The 26,767-nt window shown below is 42.3% G+C and overlaps 1 protein-coding gene across 2 annotated transcripts in view; it reads right to left on the bottom strand.

Moving 5' to 3' along the window:
- Positions 1-26,767, bottom strand: part of LOC311034245 (uncharacterized protein) — a 53,546-nt gene extending 26,779 nt beyond the window's left edge. For both annotated transcript variants that reach the window (XM_084042072.1, XM_084042073.1), the window contains exons 1-3: positions 26,640-26,767; positions 22,783-23,118; positions 18,204-18,479 (exon numbers count right to left, since the gene is read on the bottom strand). In XM_084042072.1, coding sequence (XP_083898198.1) covers positions 18,204-18,479; positions 22,783-23,118; positions 26,640-26,763 — 736 coding nt within the window. In that variant the 5' untranslated portion in view covers positions 26,764-26,767. The remainder of the gene's footprint in view (positions 1-18,203; positions 18,480-22,782; positions 23,119-26,639) is intronic.

Raw genomic sequence — 26,767 nt, 5'->3', positions numbered from 1 at the left:
CATCTTTGGCTAGAAAAGCATTGAAGAAGTTGCGTGGTACAGAGGTATCAATGTATAGAATTCTAGGAGCGGCCGACGCTATTGCTTGTGAGTAGATCTCTGAGCCGTATATTATAGAGAAGCTGAGAGACATAAGAGACACCATTGTATCATATAAGGTCCATCCGATTGTGCTGGAGTGTGTACGTATAGGGGGCAAGGCTCCTCCGAGATCTCCATACTGATATTCATCATAATGGGGGTGACATCTAGTATTGAGGGTTCTATTTACAATAGACTTATAACCCTTGTGAATACTGTGATTGATCAATATACAAAGCCCGGTGAGATTGTATACCCACCAGAGGGATATGATATTTTTAGAAGTCATATTCATTACGTAAAAACTAGGAATACTACATATAAAAAGCTAATATCAGGGTACTATGGTCAAAATGAGCGTATCATTAATGATAGAAACGTGAGGGCCGTAGTTGATAGTTTTTATAATAAAAAACAAGGAGACTCAAAAGGAGTATGTTATGTGATGATCCTGTGTACATATATCATTGATATGTGTGTCTTGAAGTACCAGCAAGGTATACATGATTGGTCTATGCGTAATGTTGTGTATGTTATACAGAGAATGATTGATTTAGATGAAAGCTCATGTTTGTTGTACATGGATATGATTGATGGTGGTATATGTTTTTAGAAATAAGCATGTAAATAAAAACTATGTATACCATATAATCTATTCATCGATGTTCACGGTGTCATGATGGAAGGAGCTTGTTTGCTAAAGCTGTATATGCAGTGCCAAGTTAGAACATGTTTTTTATATGCCGATGTTGTTCAGTGTTGTCTTGTGTAACATCTTAAAAGCTTTAGCTAACCTAAACTTTTAAAATATAATTTAGATTTTTGAAAACAGTGGATTAAAAGAGTGTATGGCTGAGTAATGACCAGCCTGTCATCTGTTTACAAGGTAACTTCAAATCCTGGCTATGCTTCCCTGAGGTTAAAATGTTAAAAACACGTTAAAAGTTCAAGAGCTCATTTCCAGTTTAAATCATCAATTTAGCACACATTACTTTATTATTGTATAATATCAATATACTTAGTTTAAACAATCTAGGATAAACTAGTAGTATTTTACAAATCAGTGACTTAAAATAAGTAATACAAATCTTAGTTTCAAGAAAGTTATTTGGAAACTTGTACATAATGCAAAATATTTGACCTAATGGGAGATAGAACATGTTACATGTTCAATAGAATGAACACAATACGGTACACTCCCGTGCTTGTCTCTGCAAACTGTTAATAACGTATTCAAAAACACATAAAGCACTAAACAAGACATAAGACAGACAAAACATGAAGCTTAAAAAAGTGCAAAAATAACCACATTTTTTTCCTGGAATAGAGGTGGGTGACACATTATTTTCAAAATGTTTCTAAAATAGCTGATCAACTAGTTCATTGACAATGTATACTTATCTGGCAGGGGGAGACATCGTAACCAGATTCCTGGCTATGGTAAGTCATACTTACTTGGCAGGCTGGTGAGAAACTACGATCCAATGCACTCAGTGTTTTACTGACCCTCCCATTGGTTAAAAAATAATTACCCATCATGCATTGCAGGATAGCCTGACATCCTTGTTTACTAAAGCTGTGTATGTCGTATCAAGTTAGAACATGTTTTTGTATGATGTTGTTCAGTGTTGTCTTGTGTAACATCTTAAAAGATGCATTAAGTTAGTTAGAAAATATATATTGGTAGGGGTCAGTAAGTTAATCTACTCTTTTGTTTAGAAGTAAGACATGAAAAGTGTCTTAAAAACAATGACTGTGAAACCGTTACTGTCAATGATCTCAAAGATGGATCAGCCACACCGTAGCTCAGCCATTGGTTAAAAATAATTACCCAGCATGCATTGTGGTAACTTTTAAATAATTGTTTTTCTATGTCTGTATATGCAGTACTAAGTTAGAACATGCTTTATATGGTGTTATTGTTAGGGTTGTATTGTGTAATATCTTAAACGCTTTAGCTATCCTATACTTTAAAAAATGTTTATTTTTTATTTTTAAACCAGTGATGAAAAGGTTAGAGACTAGAACCACTTGCCAGCCTGTCTCCCGTCTAAGCGTAACCTTAGTCCTGTCATTACATTAATCATATTATGTTGGACTCCACTTTATAAAAAAGGTTGTAAATGTTTAACATGGTGATATTGGTTGTGGTTCTCTTGTTTAACATCTTAAAATATGCAGTAGGCTAAGTTAGTTAGAAAATATATATTGGTAGGGGTCAGTAAGTGAATCTACTCTTTTGTTTAGAAGTAAAAGATCCAAAGATGGATCAGCCACATCGAGGCTCAGCCATTGGCTAAAAAGAATTACCCAGCATGCACTGCAGAATGGCCTAACATCCTAGTTTTCTGAAGCTATGTATGTAGTAAATAGGTTATAAATGTTTAACATGGTGATAATTCCACAAATGTGGGAATTGTGTAAATGGGGAAATGTTATGAAAGATTACATTTTGAGAGTTATAATGTGAGCACTTTTATCCTGGAATAGTCCTTGGATGGGGGTGTACCAGAACCTCGGGGCATGTTTGTCAAAATCAAGCTTCTATCTTGTATTATATTATATTGCAGTCAATTATTTAAACAACCACTTGAAACCTTATAAACTCAAGTAACATTGTAACATTGGCATAGTTTTACAGTCTCAAGAGTTAAAAAGAACTATTAGGGGCCATTTTTTGTTAAAACTCAACCATTTTAGCTGGGGACCCCCTCGGGAATCCAACCATGGACCACTGGCAGGGGAGATATCATGCCGTGTGTGTACGTTAACATAGTAGTGTATGGCTGCCCTCCTCTCCCCGTCATCTATGTCACCGGGCTCCCCCTCCCATTGGCTAAAAATAATTACCCAGCATGCAGTGAGGGTAACTTTAAATACTTGCTTACTAAAAGCTATGTATATGCAGTAAAGAAAAGTTATAAATGTTTAATATGGTGTTATTGGTTAGGGGTGTCTTGTGTCACATGTAGGTTTAGCTAACCTAGACTTTTAAAAATATAATTTAGATTTTTATTTTAATCAAACCGTGTGTGACTAGACTAGACTAAAGAGCCACCTTGCCAGCCTGATAGTCACTCAATCTACCTTGATTCCTTCGCATTTGACCCCCAGTTTAACTACAGGTGAGACAAACTGCATTTTTAAGGAACACTGTAAAAATAAAACCCTGCTACGGCACATGTTTCCAAAGTCATTATAAGTTTAGTTACGTATTATACCCTTTAAGGATACTTTATAAGAGAATGAAGCCTACTACTACATTGAAATAAGACTATGTGACGTTTAAGTCAAGTTACCTTTGTATAATATTACAGTCAATTATTTAAACAACCACTTGAAGCCTTCACTTGAAGTCTTAAAAAAAACTCAGATGACATTGTAGCAGTCAACTAGAATAAAATAAAACAAAAAACTCACTGGCTTTTCTCCCTTTCACCTTTGAATACACGTTACCCTGTCTGGGACACACCCCCACTCAGACAGGGTAATTGAATACACATTAGAATACACATTAACCCCCCCTCCTACTTCCTCCCCTTCCCAGCAGGGGGCGCCAAACCCCCCTCCACTTCACCCTCCCACACAGTAGGGGGTCTCAGACATGTCGGGGCATGAACCAGACACGCCCCCTAATGATGACGTCACAAAACAAAATGGCGGATGCTAACACAATTAGCATTGTTAGCATGTTAGCTTAGCATTTAGCCACCCAAGTGTCCTTACATACTACTGGAGAGAGAGAGAGAGAGAGAGAGAGAGGGAGAGAAAAGAAAGAGAGAGAGAGAGAGGGAGAGAGAGAGAGAGAGGCAGTGAGAAAGAGAGGCAGTAAGAGAGAGAGCGAGAGAGAAGAAGTGAACATGCATTAATTAACAAAGTCATGATTTTTGTTCAGTAAATTATATTTGGACCGGTTAAATTGGGGTTTGAACCAGGGACCTATAGACTTGTGGGTAGACAGTGTAAAGGATAAGGATAATTCCAGGTCCGTTCATGAAAGTCCTTGCGGTCTTGTTTCCAATGAGGGCCTGTGAGCAATTAGGGGTTAAGAGTCTTGCTCAGGGACAAATTTCATTTCATCGACACATTTGCTGGCCTGGCCTGGAATCGTACCTGGGGCAACCAGGGCCTCTGGCTCCCTAGGTGGGCTCACTAACCACTCAGCTATGGCCACAGTACAGACTGAGCCATTGGATAGACAGAATTGGATTTCATATGTGGTAAGTTATCATACAGCATGGGTTGCTTATTATATACATAATACAAGCTCTTAACGCGTCACATTGTAGATCGGCTGTATGTGGTTACTGTAGGTGTTGTATTAATAATTACATCTGCAAAGTAACAAGTAACTAAAGCTGTCATCTGCTGTAATTGTAGTAGAGTAGAGTAGTAAAGTAAAAGTACCTAAAAATTGTACTGTGCATGTGGCAGGTGTGATTGGTGATGAGTGAGAGCAGGTGAGAGGGGTGGATCCAATCCATGGGAATAGGGGGAATTCCAAATGATGATCACCTCAACGCATTGTTGGGGACAGGGATCGAACCAGCGACCTATGGATTCACAGGCTGCCTCTCTTCTCATTGAGCTAAAGATATGGCCTCCCTGATGGTGTCTGTTGATATCTATAGGTTTTTCCGTCCTATAGGTTCTTCCGGTGTGAGATTGTAGATCAGCTATTTTCACAAGAAAGTATGTCATACATAAAAAACAACTACTCTCAAAAGCATTTCATGTTATTGTTTAAAAATTGCACATGTCTGAATTAACAGGGTCATGTTTTGTACAATGCAATTTAAATGTAAACTGTGACGAGTGGGGTTTGAACCATGGACCTCTGGCACATGAGACTAACAGTGTATTGATCAAGCTATTCAATGCACAGCCTTAGTCAGTGAAAAAGGAGAATCCAACAAAACAAAACAAAAGAGGGAATGAAGTACGTCATACATTGAAAATAACTACTCTCAATAAGCATTTCATTTATCAATTGCATGTTTATTCATTGATACAATCATGTTGTGTGCAATGCAATTGAGTTGAAGTCTGCATGACGTGGGATTTGAACCGGCTACTCTGCGGTATCAAGGCAGATGATTAAGCCATTGGGCCAACAGACCTGTACTAGTGAAAAGGGAGTTCACACACATGACACACTTTCACGCAAATTAGTCAGAAATCCTGGATTTAAATGTTTTAAACTGCTCAAAATTGCAGACAATCTAAGGGCAGAGCTTACTGGTCAAAGTGATACATGTGTTCCTCATGAGTCAAGGCACATGTGTAAGCAGGTTTAACGGCTGTCGGCCAAACGAGGCATGACTTTTGCCTGTTTAAAGTTTGCATTTAAAAAAAATTGCTATAGCGCCCCCCTTTGACCAACTGGAGTAAGATTGGTTTCAGTGATACTTGGAATGACCCTCTACAATATTGCAAAGTGTCAAACAAATGTGAGTCTGCATGTATGTGTTAGGGGCAGATGAATAATTGTCATAAAACTTGCAATTTTCATTGGCTTATAAAAGCTTAACGTTTTCACTTATGGAAAATCTGCTTGCTCACGTTTGTCGGCATTGGTCCAAAGTTCATGTGTAGACAGTTTCGTACAGATTGCTCAAAGATCCCAGAAAACTATGGACTTTTACTGCTTTTTACTGCTTTTCATAGAATTCGAAATGGTGGGAGATCTAAAGGTCAGAGGTCAAAAGACAAACAGTGAAAGTTGTTAGGCATGAGGAGACGCATGTGTGTATCGAAGTTTCATGGCTGTAGGTCGAACAGGGCATGAGCTGTACCTGTTCAAAGTTGGCATTTTCAATTGAGTGCTACAGCGCCACCCTTTGGCCAATGGTTGTGAGTTTCGGGTTTTCGCCGTTTGGCATAGCCCTCTACCATATTGCCGAATTTCATAAGAAGTGACCACGCGGTTAGGCCAGAACTGGCAAAAACGGCGGAAGAATAATAATAAATATAGCTGCAAGCAGCGATAATACGGGGCCAGTGAGAGAGAGACATACAGACATGGAAACTGGAGAGAGAGAGAGAGTAATGGAAACTGGGAGAGAGAGAGAGAGAGAGAGAGAGAGAGAGAGAGAGAGAGAGAGAAAATGGAGAGAGAGAGATGGAAACTGGAGAGAGAGAGAGAGACGAGGAAACGAGAGAGAGAGAGAGAGAGAGAGAGAGAGATGGAAACTAGAGAGAGAGAGAGAGAGAGAGAAAGAGATGGAAACGGAATAGATTGATGAGAGAGAGAGAGATGGAAACGGAATAGATTGATGAGAGAGAGAGAGATGGAAACAGAATGGATTGATTGGACATCTCAACCTATTGCCATTGACAGGAATCGAATTCTCAACCTTCGGACTAATAGGCTTCAACATTACCTATAGTGCTATAGCTTTGTCCAGGCTGATGTTGTCTGTTGAAGATCATAAACTCTTGCCTTCTGTCATGAACCAAGCCAACACTAAGATCACTCGTTCACAAACCATTTACCAATAGAGAAATTGTATGTCTCCTCGCAACGGAAAACAGTGAAAGCAGCTGATCTACAAGCTCAGAAACACGATGCTATCTGAAAAGTTTTGAGATTGTAGATCGGCTATTTTCAGAATGAAGTATGTCATACATTGAAAAAGCGTACTCAAATAAGCATTTCAGGTTATCTTTACCATTTGCACATGTATTCATTGATACAGTCATGTTGTTTGCAATTCAACTTAAATGAAGTCTGCATCAAGTGAGGCTTGAACTGGCGACCTTGAGATTGTGAGGCACTCATTTAAGGGAGACGCCATTGGACCAACAGACAAGGAACTGTGAAAAAGGAGACCACACAGATGATACAGTTTCACGCAAATAGCTGAAAAATCCTGGGTTTAAGTGTTTTTCAAACTGCTCAAAATTGCGGACAATCTAAGGGCGGAGCTTACTGGTCAAAGCGATACATGTGTTCCTCATGAGTCAAGGCACAAGTGTAAGCAAGTTTCACGACTTTCGGCCAAACGAGGCATGACTTATGCCTGTTTAAAGTTTGCATTTTCAAAGAATTGCTATAGCGCCCCCCTTTGGCCAATTGGAGTAAGATTGGTTTCAGTGATATTTGGAATGACCCTGTACATTTCTGCAAAGTTTCAAAGAAATGTGAGTCTGCATGTATGTTTTAGGCGCAGATGAATAATTTTCATAAAACTGTAATAGTTAAAATCTATCTCCTCCTGGGATTTTTGAGCAATCTGCACGAAACGTTTAACACTTCAACTTTGGACCTCTGCCTACAAAAATTTCCAACGGATTTTCCATAAGTGAAAAAATGCAGAAGTTAGGAGCCAATGACTGTTTTTCATATAATTCAAAATGGTGGGAGATCTAAAGGTCAGAGGTCAAAAGTCAGAGGGTTAAAGTTGTTCAGCATGAGGAGACGCATATGTGTATCCAAGTTTCATGGCTGTAGGTCAAACAGGGCATGAGTTGTACCTGTTCAAAGTTGCCATTTTCAATTGAGTGCTATAGCGCCACCTTTGGACGAAAGATTGTGAGAATTATTTCTTGATAGTTTTTCATGACCTTCTACCATATGGCCGAGTTTCGTAAAAAGCGACTGCACGGTTCAGCCAGAACTGCGAAAAGTGGCAGAAGAAGAAGTGACAGAATACTGCCAATAACAAAACAGGTCCAGAGCTGAGCTCTGGCCCCGTAATAAATATAGCTGCAAGCAGCAATGAGCGGTTTTGAGAATAAGAGAGAGAGAGAGAGAGAGAGAGAGAGAGAGAGAGAGAGAGAGAGAGAGAGAGAGAGAGAGAGACAGAGTGGCACACAGACACTGACAGACTGGCAGACTGGCAGACTGGCAGAGTGGCAGACTGGCAGAGTGGCAGACTGGACAGTGACAAAGTGACAGACAGACAGTGACAGAGTGGCAGACAGACACTGACAGACTGGCAGACAGACACTGACAGAGTGGCAGACAGACACTGACAGACTGGCGGACAGACTGTGACAGACTGGCAGACTGGCAGAGTGGCAGAGTGGCAGACTGGCAGACTGTGACAGAGTGGCAGACTGGCAGACTGTGACAGACTGGCAGACTGGCAGACTGGCAGACTGTGACAGAGCGGCAGACTGGCAGACTGGCAGACTGTGACAGAGTGGCAGACTGGCAGACTGTGACAGAGTGGCTGTTAGGTTTTCCATGCCTTCAGCGCCTGTAATATTATTATGATTATAATTATGTGTGTATTTACTGCTTATTTAGGATTAGACCAGTGTGGTAGGCCGACATATAAAGGCATAGGTAAAATACATACATATATGAAGGTTAATACTGCCTGTTTGGAGTCATTAACTGAGGCAGCTCTTTAAGGTCTCATAAGTTGGGTCCTTTCTCAGAGTGTGTAGGTCGTAAATTCCTTACCATTCCCTTATCTCGAAGAGGAGAGAGAGAGAGGCTCAAATGACATGCTTGATGCCTATGTTAGGGGGGAGGAGAAAGACACTTGCGAGGTGCTCATCGTATTTGCCCAGTGAGTAAAGGCACATATTGGGGGTCCTTGCTTAGATTTTCTGAGGGTCATAAAAATACCTTAGATCCCTTATCAGGAAAGAGAGAGAGAGAACCAGGCCACCTTGGGGGGTGGGCATGATCTGGTGGGAGGAAACATCCTTTGTGTGGGTCTGTGGCAGAGTCACTGAGAACTCAGTTTCTTGGAGTCCCTCAACAGATCAGTAGTAAGTAGAAAAGCTCTTGATACACAGAGATTAATGGTCATATATGCTGATATGTTTATTGTTTGTGTGAAGATTCATGTCGGTAATATTGTATTATTGTTTCTGTGTTTCAATCTTTCTGTAGGTTTAAAACCTGACTATTTGACCTTCTGTCTGGCTGTCTGCCTGACCTGGCTAGACTTTGTTAGTAGAATGTGAGCCTACTGGCAAGGTTGTAGTTGACTAAGATAGTAGTTGGCTGGCCGCTTAGTAGAATGATTGTCTGCTAGGTGTGTTAATGTATGTTTGTATTTGTGTTAGTGAATAAAAACCATCAAAGACACAGGTTGGTGTAGGTCTGAGTATTATCTACTTCACACCGATTCAGGGACTCCGGCCTTTTGCGAGGGCCGTTAGCCGACCAGTCGCACAAAGTAGTGTGCGTCGGGTTGAAATTCGTACAGTTTTAAACTATTGTCTGCCTTTTCATTAAGGCATAGCCTATAGGTGGTCGAAGTAGTTTAAAAAATTCATACAGTTTTAAACTACTATCGGCTTTTTAATTAAGGCCTTTAGGTGATTTAAGTAGTTTATAACAAATAGTAACCTGATAGTCTCTGAATGGAGTCAGAGACCCTTTGGAGCAGGTTACGTTTATAACTAGGGTTGTCCGATATTGGCTTTTTTACCGATAACCGATATACCGATATTGTCCAACTCTTAATTACCGATACCGATATCAACCGATACCGATATATGCGGGGATTATTGTGATTAGGGTAAGCTCAAATTTCATATCACACACACCATATACAGTAAGAACTCCTGTAACTTATTTATAAAGCAAAAAAAAAAAAAAAAAAAAAAAAAAAAAAAAAAAAAAAATCAAAAACCGATACCGATATTTTCCCGATATCAATTTTTATGCTAATATCGGCCGATAATATCGGGAGGCCGATAATATCGGACATCCCTATTTATAACCGTGTTAAATAATAATTTATCACGGCTATAAACAACTTGTTGCTCTGGATTATGGGACCAGGGCAATAAGAATGAAGTGAGGCCACTTTTGAAGGTAGTCAGAAGTAGAGAGACAAGGCGGCGGAGATCACCGTCGGGTAGGCTAGTTTAACATCAGGGGTTTCAATGTTAACTGTATGTGATACTAGGACAGGATTAGGTATCGGGGGTTTTCATTGTTTACTGTATGTGATGTTAAGTCAGGGATAACGTTATTTAACTGTATGTGATACTAGGTCAGGAGTAGTTATCAGGGGTTCAATTATTCAACGTTATTAGCCTATTGGTTGTTGTTAGTGTACACAGATGCGAGCTGTGGATTCTAACAACAAAGGGTGACACTGCTACCTACCAAATTGCTAACTGGGTGCTGTCAAGCCTATTGACTTATAACTAACTAAGTAGCCTGTCTTTCTCAAGCCGTCCAGAGAACACTTTTAGTGGGAGGGAAGAGGAGTGAGATGGGAGGGTTAGTTGAGTTGGGAGTGAGGTGGGGGACAGCACATAAGGCTTTTCGGGGGACATTGCAGTGGATGACTGACAGTATGGATGGGTCAGCAAGAACACTAGTCAGGGAGAGGGGGGCACTGAGGGCAGAGTACGGTAGACTCATTGATGCCGCCAGGGACTATGTTATTGCCTTAGAAGAAGAACGTGGCGATGGCACACACGCGGCAACGGTGGTCGATGTGTGTGACAGGTGGGAAACATGTATAGGGCAGTTTGAAAAGATAGATCAGGAGGTCGAAGTGGCCCTATTATCGCGCTATGTGGAGCCGGAAATAGACTATCTCGTTCAGGATATTGTGCATGCCTTGGTGAGGGTGAAGGATCTTAGCTTGAAGGCGGCGTCCAGTCCACAACGAAACGTGCAGGGGCGTGCTTTAAATAGGAGACTCCTTTATCTTGAGGAAGCAGTGCTGAAATGGAGAGACATCGTTCCTGAGCTCAAAGCAACCGAGATGACCAACAAGTACTGGGTGCTTAAAGGGCGAAAGGAGCGACTGATGGACAGTTGGGCGGTCCTCCGAGTTAGTAAACAACAGGGGGAGGACCACCGCCCGGCAGTCCAACAAGCTGGCCCGCCGGAAGGAGTGACCACCGCTGATCGGGTGGTTGACGCAGGGCGGATGGAGCAGATCTTCCCAGGAGTCGGGGGCGAGCCAGGAGACCCGGGCCGTCCCGGAGAGGGAGATCTACTCACCACGACACGCGAGGAAGGCGCAGAGGAGGTCGCGTGACAGCCGGCGGAGAGGGGCCGTCGGCGGGAGAGAAGGGAGCGCCATCAGAGGGCGGACCAGACGGCGTTGCTCCCGCAGACGAAGCTGCGGGTGCGGGGGAGGTGCCACGGGAGATCGCGAGAGAGGCCGCGGGGGACGTGACGGTCGAGGTAGAGACGCCTACGGAGAAAGCCGAGGGGGAGACCGACACCAATCCACGCACCGACATCACACCAGTGCAGAGCGTCGTGGCACCACCTAAGCCAACGGGGACGGCCGACAACGATCCACACTCTGTCACCACACCAGGGAAGAGCGAGGCCCGGGTGGGTCAAGGTGGGAGGCCAGTAGCCACAAGAGCCAGACCAGTCGGGTTTGGAGGGCGCGGCCTAACGAACCAGGAGCAAGAGGAGCTGCTCCTGGGGTTGGCAGAGTTGTGTGAGCTGCTGAAACCCCCTGACCCATTCGCGCCTGGTCGGTGGGTCATGAGTAAGTTGAGGGGGAGGCTGAAAGAAGTCACTGTCCCACCACAGTCATCGGCGCGGGCTGGTGGTGGGGTTGCGTTTCGCGGCGGCACAGGAACACTGCCAGAGAAGCTGACTTCTCCACTTCTACCCTCCGCAGGGGGTGGCAGTGGTTTGGATACGGCCGGGGCCACACCGATGCAACCTGGACCGCTGCGGTTGAGCATGGCTGACACAGAGGCCCACAAGGCGGTGGGCCTATGTGTCCGTGTATGGTCAGCTGGCAACGGTACGTAGGTGCACTCGGGTGGACAGAGATGCTATGCGCAGCACCAAAAAAGAAAACGTCTGAAGTGTCCTACTTTTGTTGTAGTAGTTTAGGACCTTTTGTGATGTTTCTTAACATGTGAATGGATGGAGCCATTTCCAAATGTGTGCTGTGCGGCATCGAAGGACGTCTAAAGTGTCTCACTGTGTGTGGTAGTTTAGGACCTTTATGATGTGCCTGTAACAGTGAAATGAATGGAGCCATTTCAAAATGTATGCAATTATGAATAACTTGCATGATGATGATGATGATGAGTATTAAATTACTGCCTACTAAGTTGTGATGGAAAGGGGTTGAGTGGGGGACATTGATACAGGTTTTGTTCACCACTTAATCTCTATTATACTTAGTTGTACGATGATGTCACGCAAAATTGGCTAAATGGCTGACCTGCCAGGTTGTGAGCTTGTAGATCTGCTATTTTACCATTGCGAAACATTTAAGACACTTTGCCCATGAGTGAAAGGGGTTTAAAGTGGGAGGGAAAGGACACATCAGTGTTCCAAAAGATGAGCTTGTAGATCTGCTAATTTTCATTTTAAAACTTTGCCCAGGATATAGGTGGTCGAAGTAGTTTACAAATTCGTACAGTTTTGGACTACTGGCCTAACTATTGCTCTCTTAAAGGTGAGGCTAGTGGGAGTTCAAGTGGTTTAAAAATTCGTACAGTTTTGAACTATTGACACTGACCGATAGTGGTTTATAGATTTGCACGGTTTTGAACTACTGGCCTAACTATTGCTCTCTTAAAGGTGAGGCTAGTGGGAGTTTGAAGGGTTCGAGAATTCGTGCAGTTTTAATCCACTGTCGGCCTTTAATTAAGGCCTATAGGTATTGAAAGGGGTTTAAAGTGGGGGAAAACAGGCAACTACATACCAAATTAGTTTGTTTTCTGGATTGGGGAATTTATGTTAAACATGTGTGGTGTGCATAAATTCATGTTATGTGTGAAGTACGTAACTTTTTAAGTTTGACATGTGGGCTGTTCCGAGTATGGGATCGGAGTGGTTTGCAGACCAAAGTAAGATGTACCTAGTTAGGCATGTGTGAAGTACATTGCTTACTATGCCAGGCGGTGCCTCACTCACTAAGGGGCGACCTACCAGTGTGTTCTCTAAGCCAAAAAACAGAGGTAAATGGATTGTAGCCATTTCCTGCTGCCAGTGGGGGAGGATTATCATATGGGCGGGCCGTGAATGTGAGAGGTTATTGCGGCCTCTGGGTCCGCCGACCCAGAGGCCGGGTGGGAGGTGTTAGGTTTTCCATGCCTTCAGCGCCTGTAATATTATTATGATTATAATTATGTGTGTATTTACTGCTTATTTAGGATTAGACCAGTGTGGTAGGCCGACATATAAAGGCATAGGTAAAATACATACATATATGAAGGTTAATACTGCCTGTTTGGAGTCATTAACTGAGGCAGCTCTTTAAGGTCTCATAAGTTGGGTCCTTTCTCAGAGTGTGTAGGTCGTAAATTCCTTACCATTCCCTTATCTCGAAGAGGAGAGAGAGAGAGGCTCAAATGACATGCTTGATGCCTATGTTAGGGGGGAGGAGAAAGACACTGGCGAGGTGCTCATCGTATTTGCCCAGTGAGTAAAGGCACATATTGGGGGTCCTTGCTTAGATTTTCTGAGGGTCATAAAAATACCTTAGATCCCTTATCAGGAAAGAGAGAGAGAGAACCAGGCCACCTTGGGGGGTGGGCATGATCTGGTGGGAGGAAACATCCTTTGTGTGGGTCTGTGGCAGAGTCACTGAGAACTCAGTTTCTTGGAGTCCCTCAACAGATCAGTAGTAAGTAGAAAAGCTCTTGATACACAGAGATTAATGGTCATATATGCTGATATGTTTATTGTTTGTGTGAAGATTCATGTCGGTAATATTGTATTATTGTTTCTGTGTTTCAATCTTTCTGTAGGTTTAAAACCTGACTATTTGACCTTCTGTCTGGCTGTCTGCCTGACCTGGCTAGACTTTGTTAGTAGAATGTGAGCCTACTGGCAAGGTTGTAGTTGACTAAGATAGTAGTTGGCTGGCCGCTTAGTAGAATGATTGTCTGCTAGGTGTGTTAATGTATGTTTGTATTTGTGTTAGTGAATAAAAACCATCAAAGACACAGGTTGGTGTAGGTCTGAGTATTATCTACTTCACACCGATTCAGGGACTCCGGCCTTTTGCGAGGGCCGTTAGCCGACCAGTCGCACAAAGTAGTGTGCGTCGGGTTGAAATTCGTACAGTGGCAGACTGGCAGACTGGCAGACAGACAGACTGTGGCAGACTGGCAGACTGGCAGACTGGCAGACAGACAGACAGTGACAGAGTGGCAGACTGGCAGACTGGCAGACTGTGACAGACTGGCAGACTGTGACAGAGTGGCAGACTGTGACAGAGTGGCAGACTGGCAGACTGGCAGACTGGCAGACTGTGACAGACTGGCAGACTGGCAGACTGTGACAGAGTGGCAGACTGGCAGACTGTGGCAGACTGGCAGACTGTGACAGAGTGGCAGACTGGCAGACTGTGACAGAGTGGCAGACTGGCAGACTGGCAGACTGTGACAGAGTGGCAGACTGGCAGACAGACAGACTGTGGCAGACTGGCAGACAGACAGACAGACAGACAGTGACAGAGTGGCAGACTGTGACAGAGTGGCAGACTGGCAGACAGACATGTCATGGCAGACATTTCGATAATAAGAGAGAGAGAGAGAGAGAGAGAGAGAGAGAGAGAGAGAGAGAGAGAGAGAGAGAGAGAGAGAGAGAGAGAGAGAGAGAGAGGCAGAGAGAGGCAGAGAGAGGCAGAGAGAGAGAGAGAGAGAGAGAGAGAGAGAGAGAGAGAGAGAAGAGAGGCAGAGAGGCAGAGAGAGAGGCAGAGAGAGAGAGAGAGAGAGAGAGAGGCAGAGAGAGAGAGAGAGAGAGAGAGAGAGAAAAGAGAAAGAGAGGCAGTGAGAAAGAGAGGCAGTGAGAGAGCGCGAGAGAAGAAGTGAACATGCATCAAATTGCACATGTTTGAATTAACAGGGTCATGTTTTGTACAATGCAATTTAAATGTAAACTGTGACGATTGGGGTTTGAACCATGGACCTCTGGCACATGAGACTAACAGTGTATTGATCAAGCTATTCAATCCACAGCCTTGGTCAGTGAAAAAGGAGAATCCAACAAAACAAAACAAAAGAGGGAATGAAGTACGTCATATATTGAAAATAACTACTCTCAATAAGCATTTCAATTATCAATTGCATGTTTATTCATTGATACAATCATGTTGTGTGCAATGCAATTGAGTGGAAGTCTGCATGGCGTGGGGTTTGAACCGGCGACCATGTGGTATCAAGGCAGATGATTAAGCCATTGGGCCAACAGACCCGAATTGATGAAAAAGGAGTTCACACACATGACACACTTTCATGCAAATTGCTCAGAAATGCTGGATTTAAATGTTTTTCAAACTGCTCAAAATTGCAGACAATTTAAGGGCGGAGCTTACTGGTTAACAATTGCACATGCATTCATTGATACAGTCATGTTGTGTGCAATGCAATTATAATGAATTTTACATGAGGTGGGATTCAAACCAGCAACCTGTGGTTTCAAGGCAGATGATTAAGCGATCAAGCTATTGGGCCAACAGACCTGAACTAGTGAAAAGGGAGTTTACACACATGACACACTTTCATGCAAATTGCTCAGAAATCCTGGATTTAAATGTTTTTCAAACTGCTCAAAATTGCAGGCAATCTAAGGGCAGAGCTTACTGGTCAAAGTGATACATGTGTTCCTCATGAGTCAAGGCACATGTGTAAGCAGGTTTAGCGGCTGTCGGCCAAACGAGGCATGATTTTTGCCTGTTTAAAGTTTGCATTTTCAAAAAATTGCTATAGCGCCCCCCTTTGACCAATTGGAGTAAGATTGGTTTCAGTGATACTTGGAATGACCCTCTACAATATTGCAAAGTGTCAAACAAATGTGAGTCTGCATGTATGTGTTAGGGGCAGATGAATAATTGTCATAAAACTGCAATTTTCATTGGCTTATAAAAGCTTAACGTTTTCACTTATGGAAAATCCGCTTGCTCACGTTTGTCGGCATTGGTCCAAAGTTCATGTGTAGACAGTTTCGTGCAGATTGCTCAAAGATCCCAGAAAGCTATGGACTTTTACTGCTTTTTACTACTTTCGAATTCTTTCATTGAATTCGAAATGGTGGGAGATCTAAAGGTCAGAGGTCAAAAGTCAAACAGTGAAAGTTGTTAGGCATGAGGAGATGCATGTGTGCATCAAAGTTTCATGGCTGTAGGTCAAACAGGGCATGAGCTGTACCTGTTCAAAGTTGGCATTTTCAATTGAGTGCTACAGCGCCACCCTTTGGCCAATGGTTGTGAGTTTCGGGTTTTCGACGTTTGGCATAGCCCTCTACCATATTGCCGAATTTCATAAAAAGTGACCACGCGGTTAGGCCAGAACTGGCAAAAACGGCGGAAGAATAATAATAATAGTGAAAGCCAAGGAATGCAATAAGGCTTCGAAGCCTGATAGGCTCTCGAAACCTTAATAATAGTGAAAGCCAAGGAATGCAATAAGGCTTCGAAGCCTTACAGGCTCTCGAAACCTTAATAATAGTGAAAGCCAAGGAACCCAATAAGGCTTCGAAGCCTGATAGGCTCTCGAAACCTTAAAAACAAAAACATAACAAACAAAAAAGCAAAAGGCAAACAATGCAATGTAAGCCGACAATTGAACAATGAGTAGGCACAGACAAACAAACATTAGCACCAATAGAGGGAGGTAAGGCTGCTTTAGTTGTTGCTGAATGCCAAGGAGAAAAAATGAGTCTTTAGTAATGATTTGAAAATAGCTAATGACTGGGCTGCTTTGATACGTAAAGGTAAGTCGTTCCAGAGCCTAGGGGCAGCCACGGCAAAGGCCCGGTCACCCCTGGTCACTTTAGTGGGTGCAGTTGGCACTTCCAGCAGCAGCTGGTCAGCCGATCTCAGGGCTCTGGAGGGGGAATGGTTGGAAACGAGATCTGCGAGGGACGGGGGAGACAACCCATTTCGGATTTTGAAGACAAACATTAAAATCTTAAAATCAATACGGAAGCGGACAGGGAGCCAGTGGAGAGAGGCCAAAACTGGTGTAATGTGGTCCCGCTTTTTTGTCCCAGTAAGGAGACGGGCAGCGGCATTTTGGATCAACTGTAAGCGCCTAAGAAGTGATAGATCGATACCGACATATAATGAGTTGCAGTAGTCCAATCTGGTGGAAATAAATGCGTGTATCACCTTCTCAAGGTCATTGTGGGAGAGGTATGGTTTGATCTTAGCCAGTAATCTGAGATGGAAGAAGCTAGTTTTAACAACGGCGCTGACTTGTTTGTCCATTTTAAATGCTGAGTCAAAAATGACACCAAGGTTGTTAACGGAGGAATGTATATGGGAGCTGAGGGGACCTAATATGCCAGGGGGTGGTGTGGGAGAATCGAGGCCGAAGAGGATCATTTCTGTCTTATTATTGTTGAGGTTGAGAAAGTTAGAGCCCATCCAAGATTTAATATCTTCCAGGCAGTCCTGGAGTAGCTGTAAGGGGTTATGGTCTGGATTGTTGGCAGTTGGCTTTAGAGGTAAGTAAATTTGGATGTCATCGGCAAAGCAGTGAAATGATATATTATGTTTCGAAATAATTTCCCCTAGGGGCAGTATGTACAGTAAAAATAGGATGGGGCCCAGGATAGAACCTTGGGGGACTCCACAGGTAAGGGGGGCCTTGGTGGATGAAAATTCTCCGAGTTTTACTGAGAAACTCCTGTCAGTCAAGTAGGATTCAAACCATTTTAAGGCAGTACCAGTGATACCTACGGTGTGTTCAAGGCGTGACAGTAAAATAGCATGGTCCACCGTGTCGAAAGCAGCGGTTAAGTCATGTAAAACCAGGACCGCTGGGCTACCGGAGTCCACAGTTAAAATGAGATCATTAAAAACTCTTAAAAGTGCCGTTTCGGTGCTGTGGCCTGATTTAAAGCCGGATTGAAACTTTTCATGGATGCCGTGAGTGGATAAAAACAGTTGCAACTGTGCATAGACTGACTTTTCGAGGACCTTAGACAGGAATGGGAGCTGGGAAATGGGCCTGAAATTTGATAACACTGAGGGGTCAAGATTTTTCTTTTTAATCAGAGGCTGCACCACAGCGTGCTTGAAGGCAGATGGGACGCACCCTGTAATGAGGCATTTATTGATGACTGCTAAAATAGAAGGGCCGACTGAGCTAAAAACATCTTTAAGAAGGCGGGAGGGAATGCTGTCAGACGGACAATTTGTGGGTCGCAGGTGAATCAATCAATCAATCAATCAATCAACGATGTAAACATTTATTACCTGAGATGTAATGTTGTGTCTCAACAGTGTGGTTGATGTGTGTCAGGTGAACTCTACAGGTCACATGACCTGCTGTCCTCACTGTCACATTCCTCTGGACATCATAACAGTGTGGAGGACGTGTCTCTGTCACTGAGGGTCCAGCAGAGAGGAGGGTTCCATCACCGTCCAGCCAAGACATCTCAGGTTGTGGATACCAGCACCCAGAGTCACATGACAAAGATACACCACCGTCTGTTGGTCCATTTGAAGAGATCACTGGATGAGACCCTGACCCTGTAAAACACATTTATAGAGATCACTGACCTGTAAAAACACATTTATAGAGATCACTGACCTGTAAAAACACATTTATAGAGATCACTGACCTGTAAAAACACATTTATAGAGATCACTGACCTGTAAAAACACATTTATAGAGATCACTGACCTGTAAAAACACATTTATAGAGATCACTGACCTGTAAAAACACATTTATAGAGATCACTGACCTGTAAAAACACATTTATAGAGATCACTGACCCTGTAAAACACATTTATAGAGATCACTGACCTGTAAAAACACATTTATAGAGATCACTGACCTGTAAAAACACATTTATAGAGATCACTGACCTGTAAAAACACATTTATAGAGATCACTGACCTGTAAAAACACATTTATAGAGATCACTGACCCTGTAAAACACATTTATAGAGATCACTGACCTGTAAAAACACATTTATAGAGATCACTGACCTGTAAAAACACATTTATAGAGATCACTGACCTGTAAAAACACATTTATAGAGATCACTGACCTGTAAAAACACATTTATAGAGATCACTGACCCTGTAAAACACATTTATAGAGATCACTGACCTGTAAAAACACATTTATAGAGATCACTGACCTGTAAAAACACATTTATAGAGATCACTGACCTGTAAAAACACATTTATAGAGATCACTGACCTGTAAAAACACATTTATAGAGATCACTGACCCTGTAAAACACATTTATAGAGATCACTGACCTGTAAAAACACATTTATAGAGATCACTGACCTGTAAAAACACATTTATAGAGATCACTGACCTGTAAAAACACATTTATAGAGATCACTGACCTGTAAAACACATTTATAGAGATCACTGACCTGTAAAACACATTTATAGAGATCACTGACCTGTAAAAACACATTTATAGAGATCACTGACCCTGTAAAACACATTTATAGAGATCACTGACCTGTAAAAACACATTTATAGAGATCACTGACCTGTAAAAACACATTTATAGAGATCACTGACCTGTAAAAACACATTTATAGAGATCACTGACCTGTAAAAACACATTTATAGAGATCACTGACCTGTAAAACACATTTATAGAGATCACTGACCTGTAAAAACACATAAACATGATTAAGTGTATTCTGTGACTGCTGGCACTACACACTGTACTGTTATTGTCTACTGACAGTATGGACTGAATTAGACACTGTACACTGTATACTTTACACTAACAGTATACACTACATTTAACCATAAACACTGTTTTGATGAAGCTCTGCACTATAGACCATATTCACACAGCGGCCAGAATTTCAGTGGCAATTATGCGGGCTGCGGGTGAGCGGGTCAGCCGCTCTCACACGCAAAAAATAAAGACAAAATCACATGCTCTTGTTTTGTCTTTATTCCTAATAAGAATAAGAATAATAACAATAAAACAGTTTGAATATACTTGGGGATTATTTTCTAACCATGATTTTACAGAATTAAAAAACAATGGCGGGGCGGGTTGAGCCATAGATTTATATATGGGTTCGCGGGGCGGGTTGAGGCGGGTTGGGTTCCGTGGCGGGGCGGGTCGGGTCATGAAAAAACCCGACCCGCGCATCACTATCGTGCATATTTCTCCCCGCCTGCAGTTCCAGCTTTGGCCACTGGGGTGTCGGCTTCAATGTTTCTCAGCAACTCTGGGGGCTTGGGTCTTAGGCCTGGGCCTTCAGCTCAGCTGCTCCTGGGCTGTGGAACAGCGCCCTCTCTGACCATCTGAGAGCACCACAGTCTGTTGATGCTTTTTAAAGGAGACTAAAACCCTTTCTTTTTAAAGGCATTAAACTAGATGGACTTATTGATGCCTTTGAGTGTTTTTAAACTTTACACTTTTTCTTAGCTATTTATAGTTGTGGAGGGGGTCTCTTAACATTAACCAGATTTTTTATTTTAAATACATTTTCTTCTTTAATGCCATGTAGCACTTTGATATATGTATCAAATATAGTGCTACAAATTAAATGTATTACTGTTTAGTGTTTAGCATCCTTATTCTGGGGGGAACGTTCGTCACAAATGGCAGATCTACAAGCTCACAATGCAAGCAGGCATGGTCTGAGTCACGTCTGCTCTGAGCTGATAAACCTGATTTATACTTCATTTCATGACAACAATATAATATGTCCAAGCTCACAGCGGCTTGCTGGTGCCATGCACTATGAGCTTATAGATCTGATATTTTCTGTGCGAACCACCATCGTACAGCAAGGCATGACTGCAGTAACAGTGTTGGAATGGCAATTTCGTTGGCTCCAAACAAATCAAAGAAACCCACTGATGCATCCAGACTCATAGTTGTACTCAGGCATAAATAACACATTGTCCACACAGTAACTTGAGGTTCTAGCTTGCAGGTTTACTTATCTGTTACCTAGTTAGGCCTGGAGAGGCGTGCCCTTGGTGATCACATTCACAAATCATCTACCAATAATCTATCAAAACTAACAATACCAAATAATAACAACTATGATCATGATAATTATAATAATAATAAACTAAAACAGTGAAATGGCTTCTACAAGTGTGACTAATCCTTTACCATGGAAGTCTATCCTTGTCTAAATACCTTACATTATTTTGGCATAAGGTAGAAAGTTGTTCAAACAAATCAAACACATGCTGAACAGAGTTATGTTATGGTTTGGTTGTTAGAATGACATTTCTACAGTAAAGCTCTGAATAACCTATGATGAAAAACTATATTTACTGTCTATCTATGATATTAACACAGTTCAGTCCTGTTCTTTCATCTATAAATGCACCTACCTTTCAAATATGCTTCCTACACCTTTTAAACATAATTATATAAAGACCAACTCGCAAGTTCATAATTATAATACTAGACAATCTGATAATCTCCATCCTCCCTTCAGCCGTACCACACACAGCCAGTTCTCCATTAAAGACAGAGGTTCTTTACTCTGGAATACACACATACTTATTGCCAACTCCTCATCTTCACTCAGTAACTTTAAACATAGACTGAGGGCCAGCCTGATGAATCAAGCCTCTTCTACCATATAACGTAGCTTTCTGCATAAACACACACACACACACACACACACACACACACACACACACACACACACACTCACACCCACACATTCAACTGCACACTAGGTATTTGTTGTTTGTCACGTCTTATGTTTGATTATTATGTTTAACTTGATTATTATGTTTAACTACTTGTTTATTATTTTTGTTAGGTGAGAACCCTTTATAAGCCCTTTATGGGTTTCTTTTTCTCACCTGCACTTATTTCTGAATTGTTTTTAATAATGTTACCTTTGTAATGTTTATTATTGTGCGAATAAATAAATGATGCACTATATGATTACTTTTATTTTTTACTTTAAATAAAATATCAATTTGAATATAACTATTGAAACTAGACAAGTTGTCAATAGTCACAAACGTCCAATGTACTTATTTAATTGATGTTAAATTAATACAGTATATAGTTTATCATCATGGTGTTCTTTAGTGTTTTTGATATTTCAGAATGTTCAGATTTTTTATAATAATCCCATGAAGACACATTGAGGTTAAACAACACACTCTATATTTGGGCGTAGCTGCATTGAGAACTCCTTATATGGTTATGGCTGAGTCATGGGTCGCTGGCCGGTCCTCCCTTAAGCCAATTTTAATATAGGATATAACTTATTGTATTTAAATACATATATGTATATATGTTACAGTACAGTACAAGTGAGAAAAACGGGGAGCGTTCCGTTTTTTTTTTGTTGAGGCGGGCCACAGTCGGGTCCCTTTGAGGTCGGGCCCCCAAGGGAAACAAACGCCCCCCAGCCGCCAGGGAGAAATGCATCCTCGGGGCCGGGGCAGTGATTGCTGGGCCCGGTCGGTCCCTCTGCCTCCTGTCCTCTGACGCTTTTCCATCCGGGGCCGCCCACGCGCTTGCCCGGTGCTACAGCCTTGTGCCCCCCCCCACCCCCTCCCTCCGACCTGAGGCCAAAAACGGGCGCTCCCCGCTCCCCCGTTTTTCTCACATGTACTGTATCACAATGGTTCCCAACACACACACACACACACACACACATTTATACATATAAATAGATTTATATATATAAATGCACACACACACACACACACACACACGCACACAAACACACACACACACACACACACACACACACACACACACACACACACACACACACACACACACACACACGCATATATATAATCTTATTTATATAATTATAATTTGTAATGAGCCATTCAATCTTACCAACAAGGAGCTGGATCAAACTGCTGTTGCGTAGGGTTGGAGCAGAACACGTGTACTTCCCCTCATCTGAGAGCTTCACCTTGGACAGTTTCAGTGAGATGTTACCATGCTGCAGCTCCTCAGCAAACAGGGACGTCCTCCCTTTGTACGAGGGGTTCACAGCTTCAGTGATGTGACGTCCATCTTGGAGGAGATACACAAACTCTGGCTTCAGGTCAGGTCTGGTCCACACCACTGTACTTCTCTCCATGCTGACAGGAGGTTTAATGTGACATGGAAGAATCACATCATCTCCCACTCTGACCATCACAGGCTGAGACCCAATCACCTGTTGACCTTAAAACAAAACCAAATAAACTGCTTTATTACACGGCTTGGTTAAATGCTCGATTCTGATTGGTCAGTCATCGGTCATTATTTCTGGATAATGACCGCTGAGCTCAATAACGGACCGCTGTCTAATCAGAGACTCAGAACACCTGCTCATATCAACCTGCGCTGCTTGATTTTATGCTTTATCCAACATGACAGCCATGTAAACAAACAACCAATGTCATTTACAACTAAATGTTGCTCTCAAGAATGTTTTTGAAAACATTTGAAGTGAGAAATAGACAATGCAATAACCGAAAAGTCATTCTATTTGATCCACTACACTTCCTTGTTTATCGTGGCGCAACAACGGGGGAATACCAAAACGCTCGCCCCAAAACATAGTCGCCCCGGGGCAAATCCGGCGGTATTACAGGCAAATCGGCAGTAAATAGAATGGGGGGCGAGAGTGTTTTGGGGCGAGTTTTTTTCCATTTCGTCATTTGTTTTAGCGAGGCGAACTTGTCCGCCCAGCCCAATACTTATGGAATACTTTCATTGCCGTAAGCAAGGAAATACTTTGTTTTGTTGTTACGTTTGGGTAAATGTATTTATGTATTTATTAAGTAGCCGTGTAATAAGCCCTTCAGGGCCCTTCAGGGTTAATCGCCCTGTCGGGCTTTAAATTTCAATAATGACTACCTCCCCATGCATTATCCCTTGCTTAGTGGTGATAACAATCTTAAAATATTCATCTTTATTTAGATAGATTTAGATAGATATATGTATGCTGTCAACATGTCATCAATACTATCTTAGTATGTTGTTCACACCAGTGATGCTCAACCTTTTCAGGCCGCGACCCCAAAATAATCATATGTCAGGGCGGGGGTACCCCCCCGCCCTGACAAGCACTTGGAAATGTAGGAGTTGAGGCATTACATTTAGTTTGACTCTGTTCACCTAATGCATCTAAAACAACTAAATAAAATCCAGCTAATACCCAAAATAGAGCTGTGAGACTAGCTCTGCCCAGTTATGTCCACCCCTACGTGCCCACTCGTCCAGGTGCCCACCTTTCCTGGTGCCCACTCTTCCTCGTGCCCAGTTATCTCCACCCCTACGTGCACACTCGTCCAGGTGCCCACATGTCCCTAGTGCCCAGTTATCTCCACCCTTAAGTGCCCACTCTTCCAGGTGCCCACATGTGCCTAGTGCCCAGTTATCTCCACCCCTAAGTGCCCACTCTTCCAGGTGCCCAAATGTGCCTAGTGCCCAGTTATCCCGGTGCCCACTCTTCCTAGTGCCCAGTCATCACAAAAATATGGTGCCCAGATGTCCTTAGTGCCCACCTATCCTGTATTCGCTCCGAGCTATAGACCCCTTAACAGACGACGTCACACTGATAAGAACCAGTATGCGTGTGAAACAAAAAAAATGGCTGGGATTCCGAGGCTAGTATGCGTGCGGGTGCAACCAGTATGCTCTTAATGAAACCCATTCTATCGGGTCTCACTAGGACGTGCCTCACTAGCCAACACACAAGAGGGGGTTTAGGCGGGTGCATATATGGTTTGACCCAAAAAAAATTGGAACAAAAGGTTTCTCAATGGTTTATTGTAGTATCAGGTGTACTTAATAACATATCAAAAGTCTACCAAAATATAAGTGTATACAGGGTATCTGCACATTTCTAAAGTTAAAATTGAATTACTCTTAAGACTATATTATCTATATATATATATTATCTCAAATATTAGGTAAGAAAGAGGCAAACATTGTGAAAATAGCCGATGTACAAGCTCACAACGCTACACTCAGTAGGAAAAAAATGGCCACTTGTGGGCCTAGAGAGGGTGTGCAAGTCAGTACAGAGCTATCACAACATGTATCTAGTGTCTTCTACTGGGTGTCTAGGCAGGGGTGGTGGAGGAGTGTGGCGTGGATAAGGTTCAGATTTGCTTGTCACAGACATCTCCTTATTCCTGTGAGTAGTTGTGTGAGGTTTTAGCGCAAAATTAATTTCACATGTCTTTGTTTTGTGATTGGTACTGCTGGCAATAAGCTTGAACCTTAAGATCCTTTTTTATGAATAATTGTAACAGCAAGAAGGTACGTATATTGGACAGCCCATGACGCCCTGGGCTCCAGTCTCCCCCATAGAATCCCAATCTAACCGACCTCCACGCCCATAAGGGGCTGTGTCTCAGCTGCTATCCAACAAACAAGCACTGCTTTCGGCATAGACCAAGTTTTTGTTCTGGAGCTGTTCTGGAGAGGGGAGAGGACGCTCTGAGCCATAATGAGTCACTGGGGGACCCCTGGGAATATTAATGGTCAGCCACCACCAACTCTCCTGTGAGCCAGTCCGATATAGACACCCTTGTCTGCCTGACACACAGTCATGCAGAGACTCGGATCTGACAGCTCTACACTAACCTCCATAACCACCCCATCCCTCTTTGCACACTCACACTGATTGCCTTCCTGTGTTAAAAAAGTTCTATAAACATCTATTCAATGTTTTTCAAAATCGTGTCTACAAGATGACACTGCGCGTCCACGAGAAAAATAAATATTCTTGTGTATGTAGGGGAGGAGTTATGAAGTTCCTGTGGGGTGGGTAAGGGGAGGGGTGCAGAGAGATTGGTTCAAAATGGCTGGGGTGTATAGTCAAAGATGAATTTAGTTTGGGCAATATTGAAAACAATACTATATTGCAACTGACAATATTCTCTGCCACCACTTTCTGCAAATTGTGACTATTAGTTGTGATGTGTTTTGAGGATATCTTAAAGCCTTGTTCCAGTAAAAAGTAAATAGAAGTTGTTGGACATTTATTATATAATAGGACCATTTCAGAGAGTTTTAATAGTCTCAAACAAAATATAGGATTTCACAATTATCTAATTGTATCTCTGCAATTTGGACAAGTCCAATGGATTCCCAGGCCCCCAAAACATGGGGTTAGACACACAAAGTACTTGTCTAGGATAAATAATGAAGGAATTAAGCTATTTTAACGTTTTTTTTGGCCATCTTGGACGCCATCTTTAAAATAACACCTTAAAAGTGGTCAAACTTTGGTAGACTTTTAGTATGTTAGTCAGGACACCACATACTACAAAAAACAGTTGAGAAACCTTTTGTTCCAATTTGTTTGGGTAAGGTGCTTTTTTTTCATATATGCACTCGCCTAGTTGGGGTGTGCTGAAACTAGCGCACCCCGAAACAACAGGTTGAGAATTGATTGCGTGAAACAATCACCTGTGCATCCAGTCTCAATGTTAGTAAACAAATAATTGGTCTATATAGCTTTACTTACTTTCTTACTTCAGCATCAAATACACATTTGATGAAGGAGAAAAAACAAAGAAAAACACAAAAGAAGAGAGAAAAAACAAAGAAAGAAAACTAGAAGTGGAGAACAGTTAGTGGGCTAGGCCTACCGTATTCTAACAGAACTTCTGCAACCCCCGCCCTTGTTGTTATCCTATAATATAGTATAACTTCATAACTCACTCTGTAAATAAGCATAAAGTTACCTGTGACAGATGTGTTGTAACAGCTGCTCCATATGATCAGGATCAGTTTGACATAAATCCCTGTCCATGGTTTAACACAAACACTGAGTAGAGAGAAAACAAAGGACTTGAAGTGAGACGCCATTTTA

Source organism: Gymnoscopelus microlampas, assembly GCF_963454915.1.
Source record: "Gymnoscopelus microlampas genome assembly, chromosome: 18".
NCBI classification, from domain to species: domain Eukaryota; kingdom Metazoa; phylum Chordata; class Actinopteri; order Myctophiformes; family Myctophidae; genus Gymnoscopelus; species Gymnoscopelus microlampas.
This window is presented reverse-complemented; position numbering and strand designations above follow the sequence as displayed.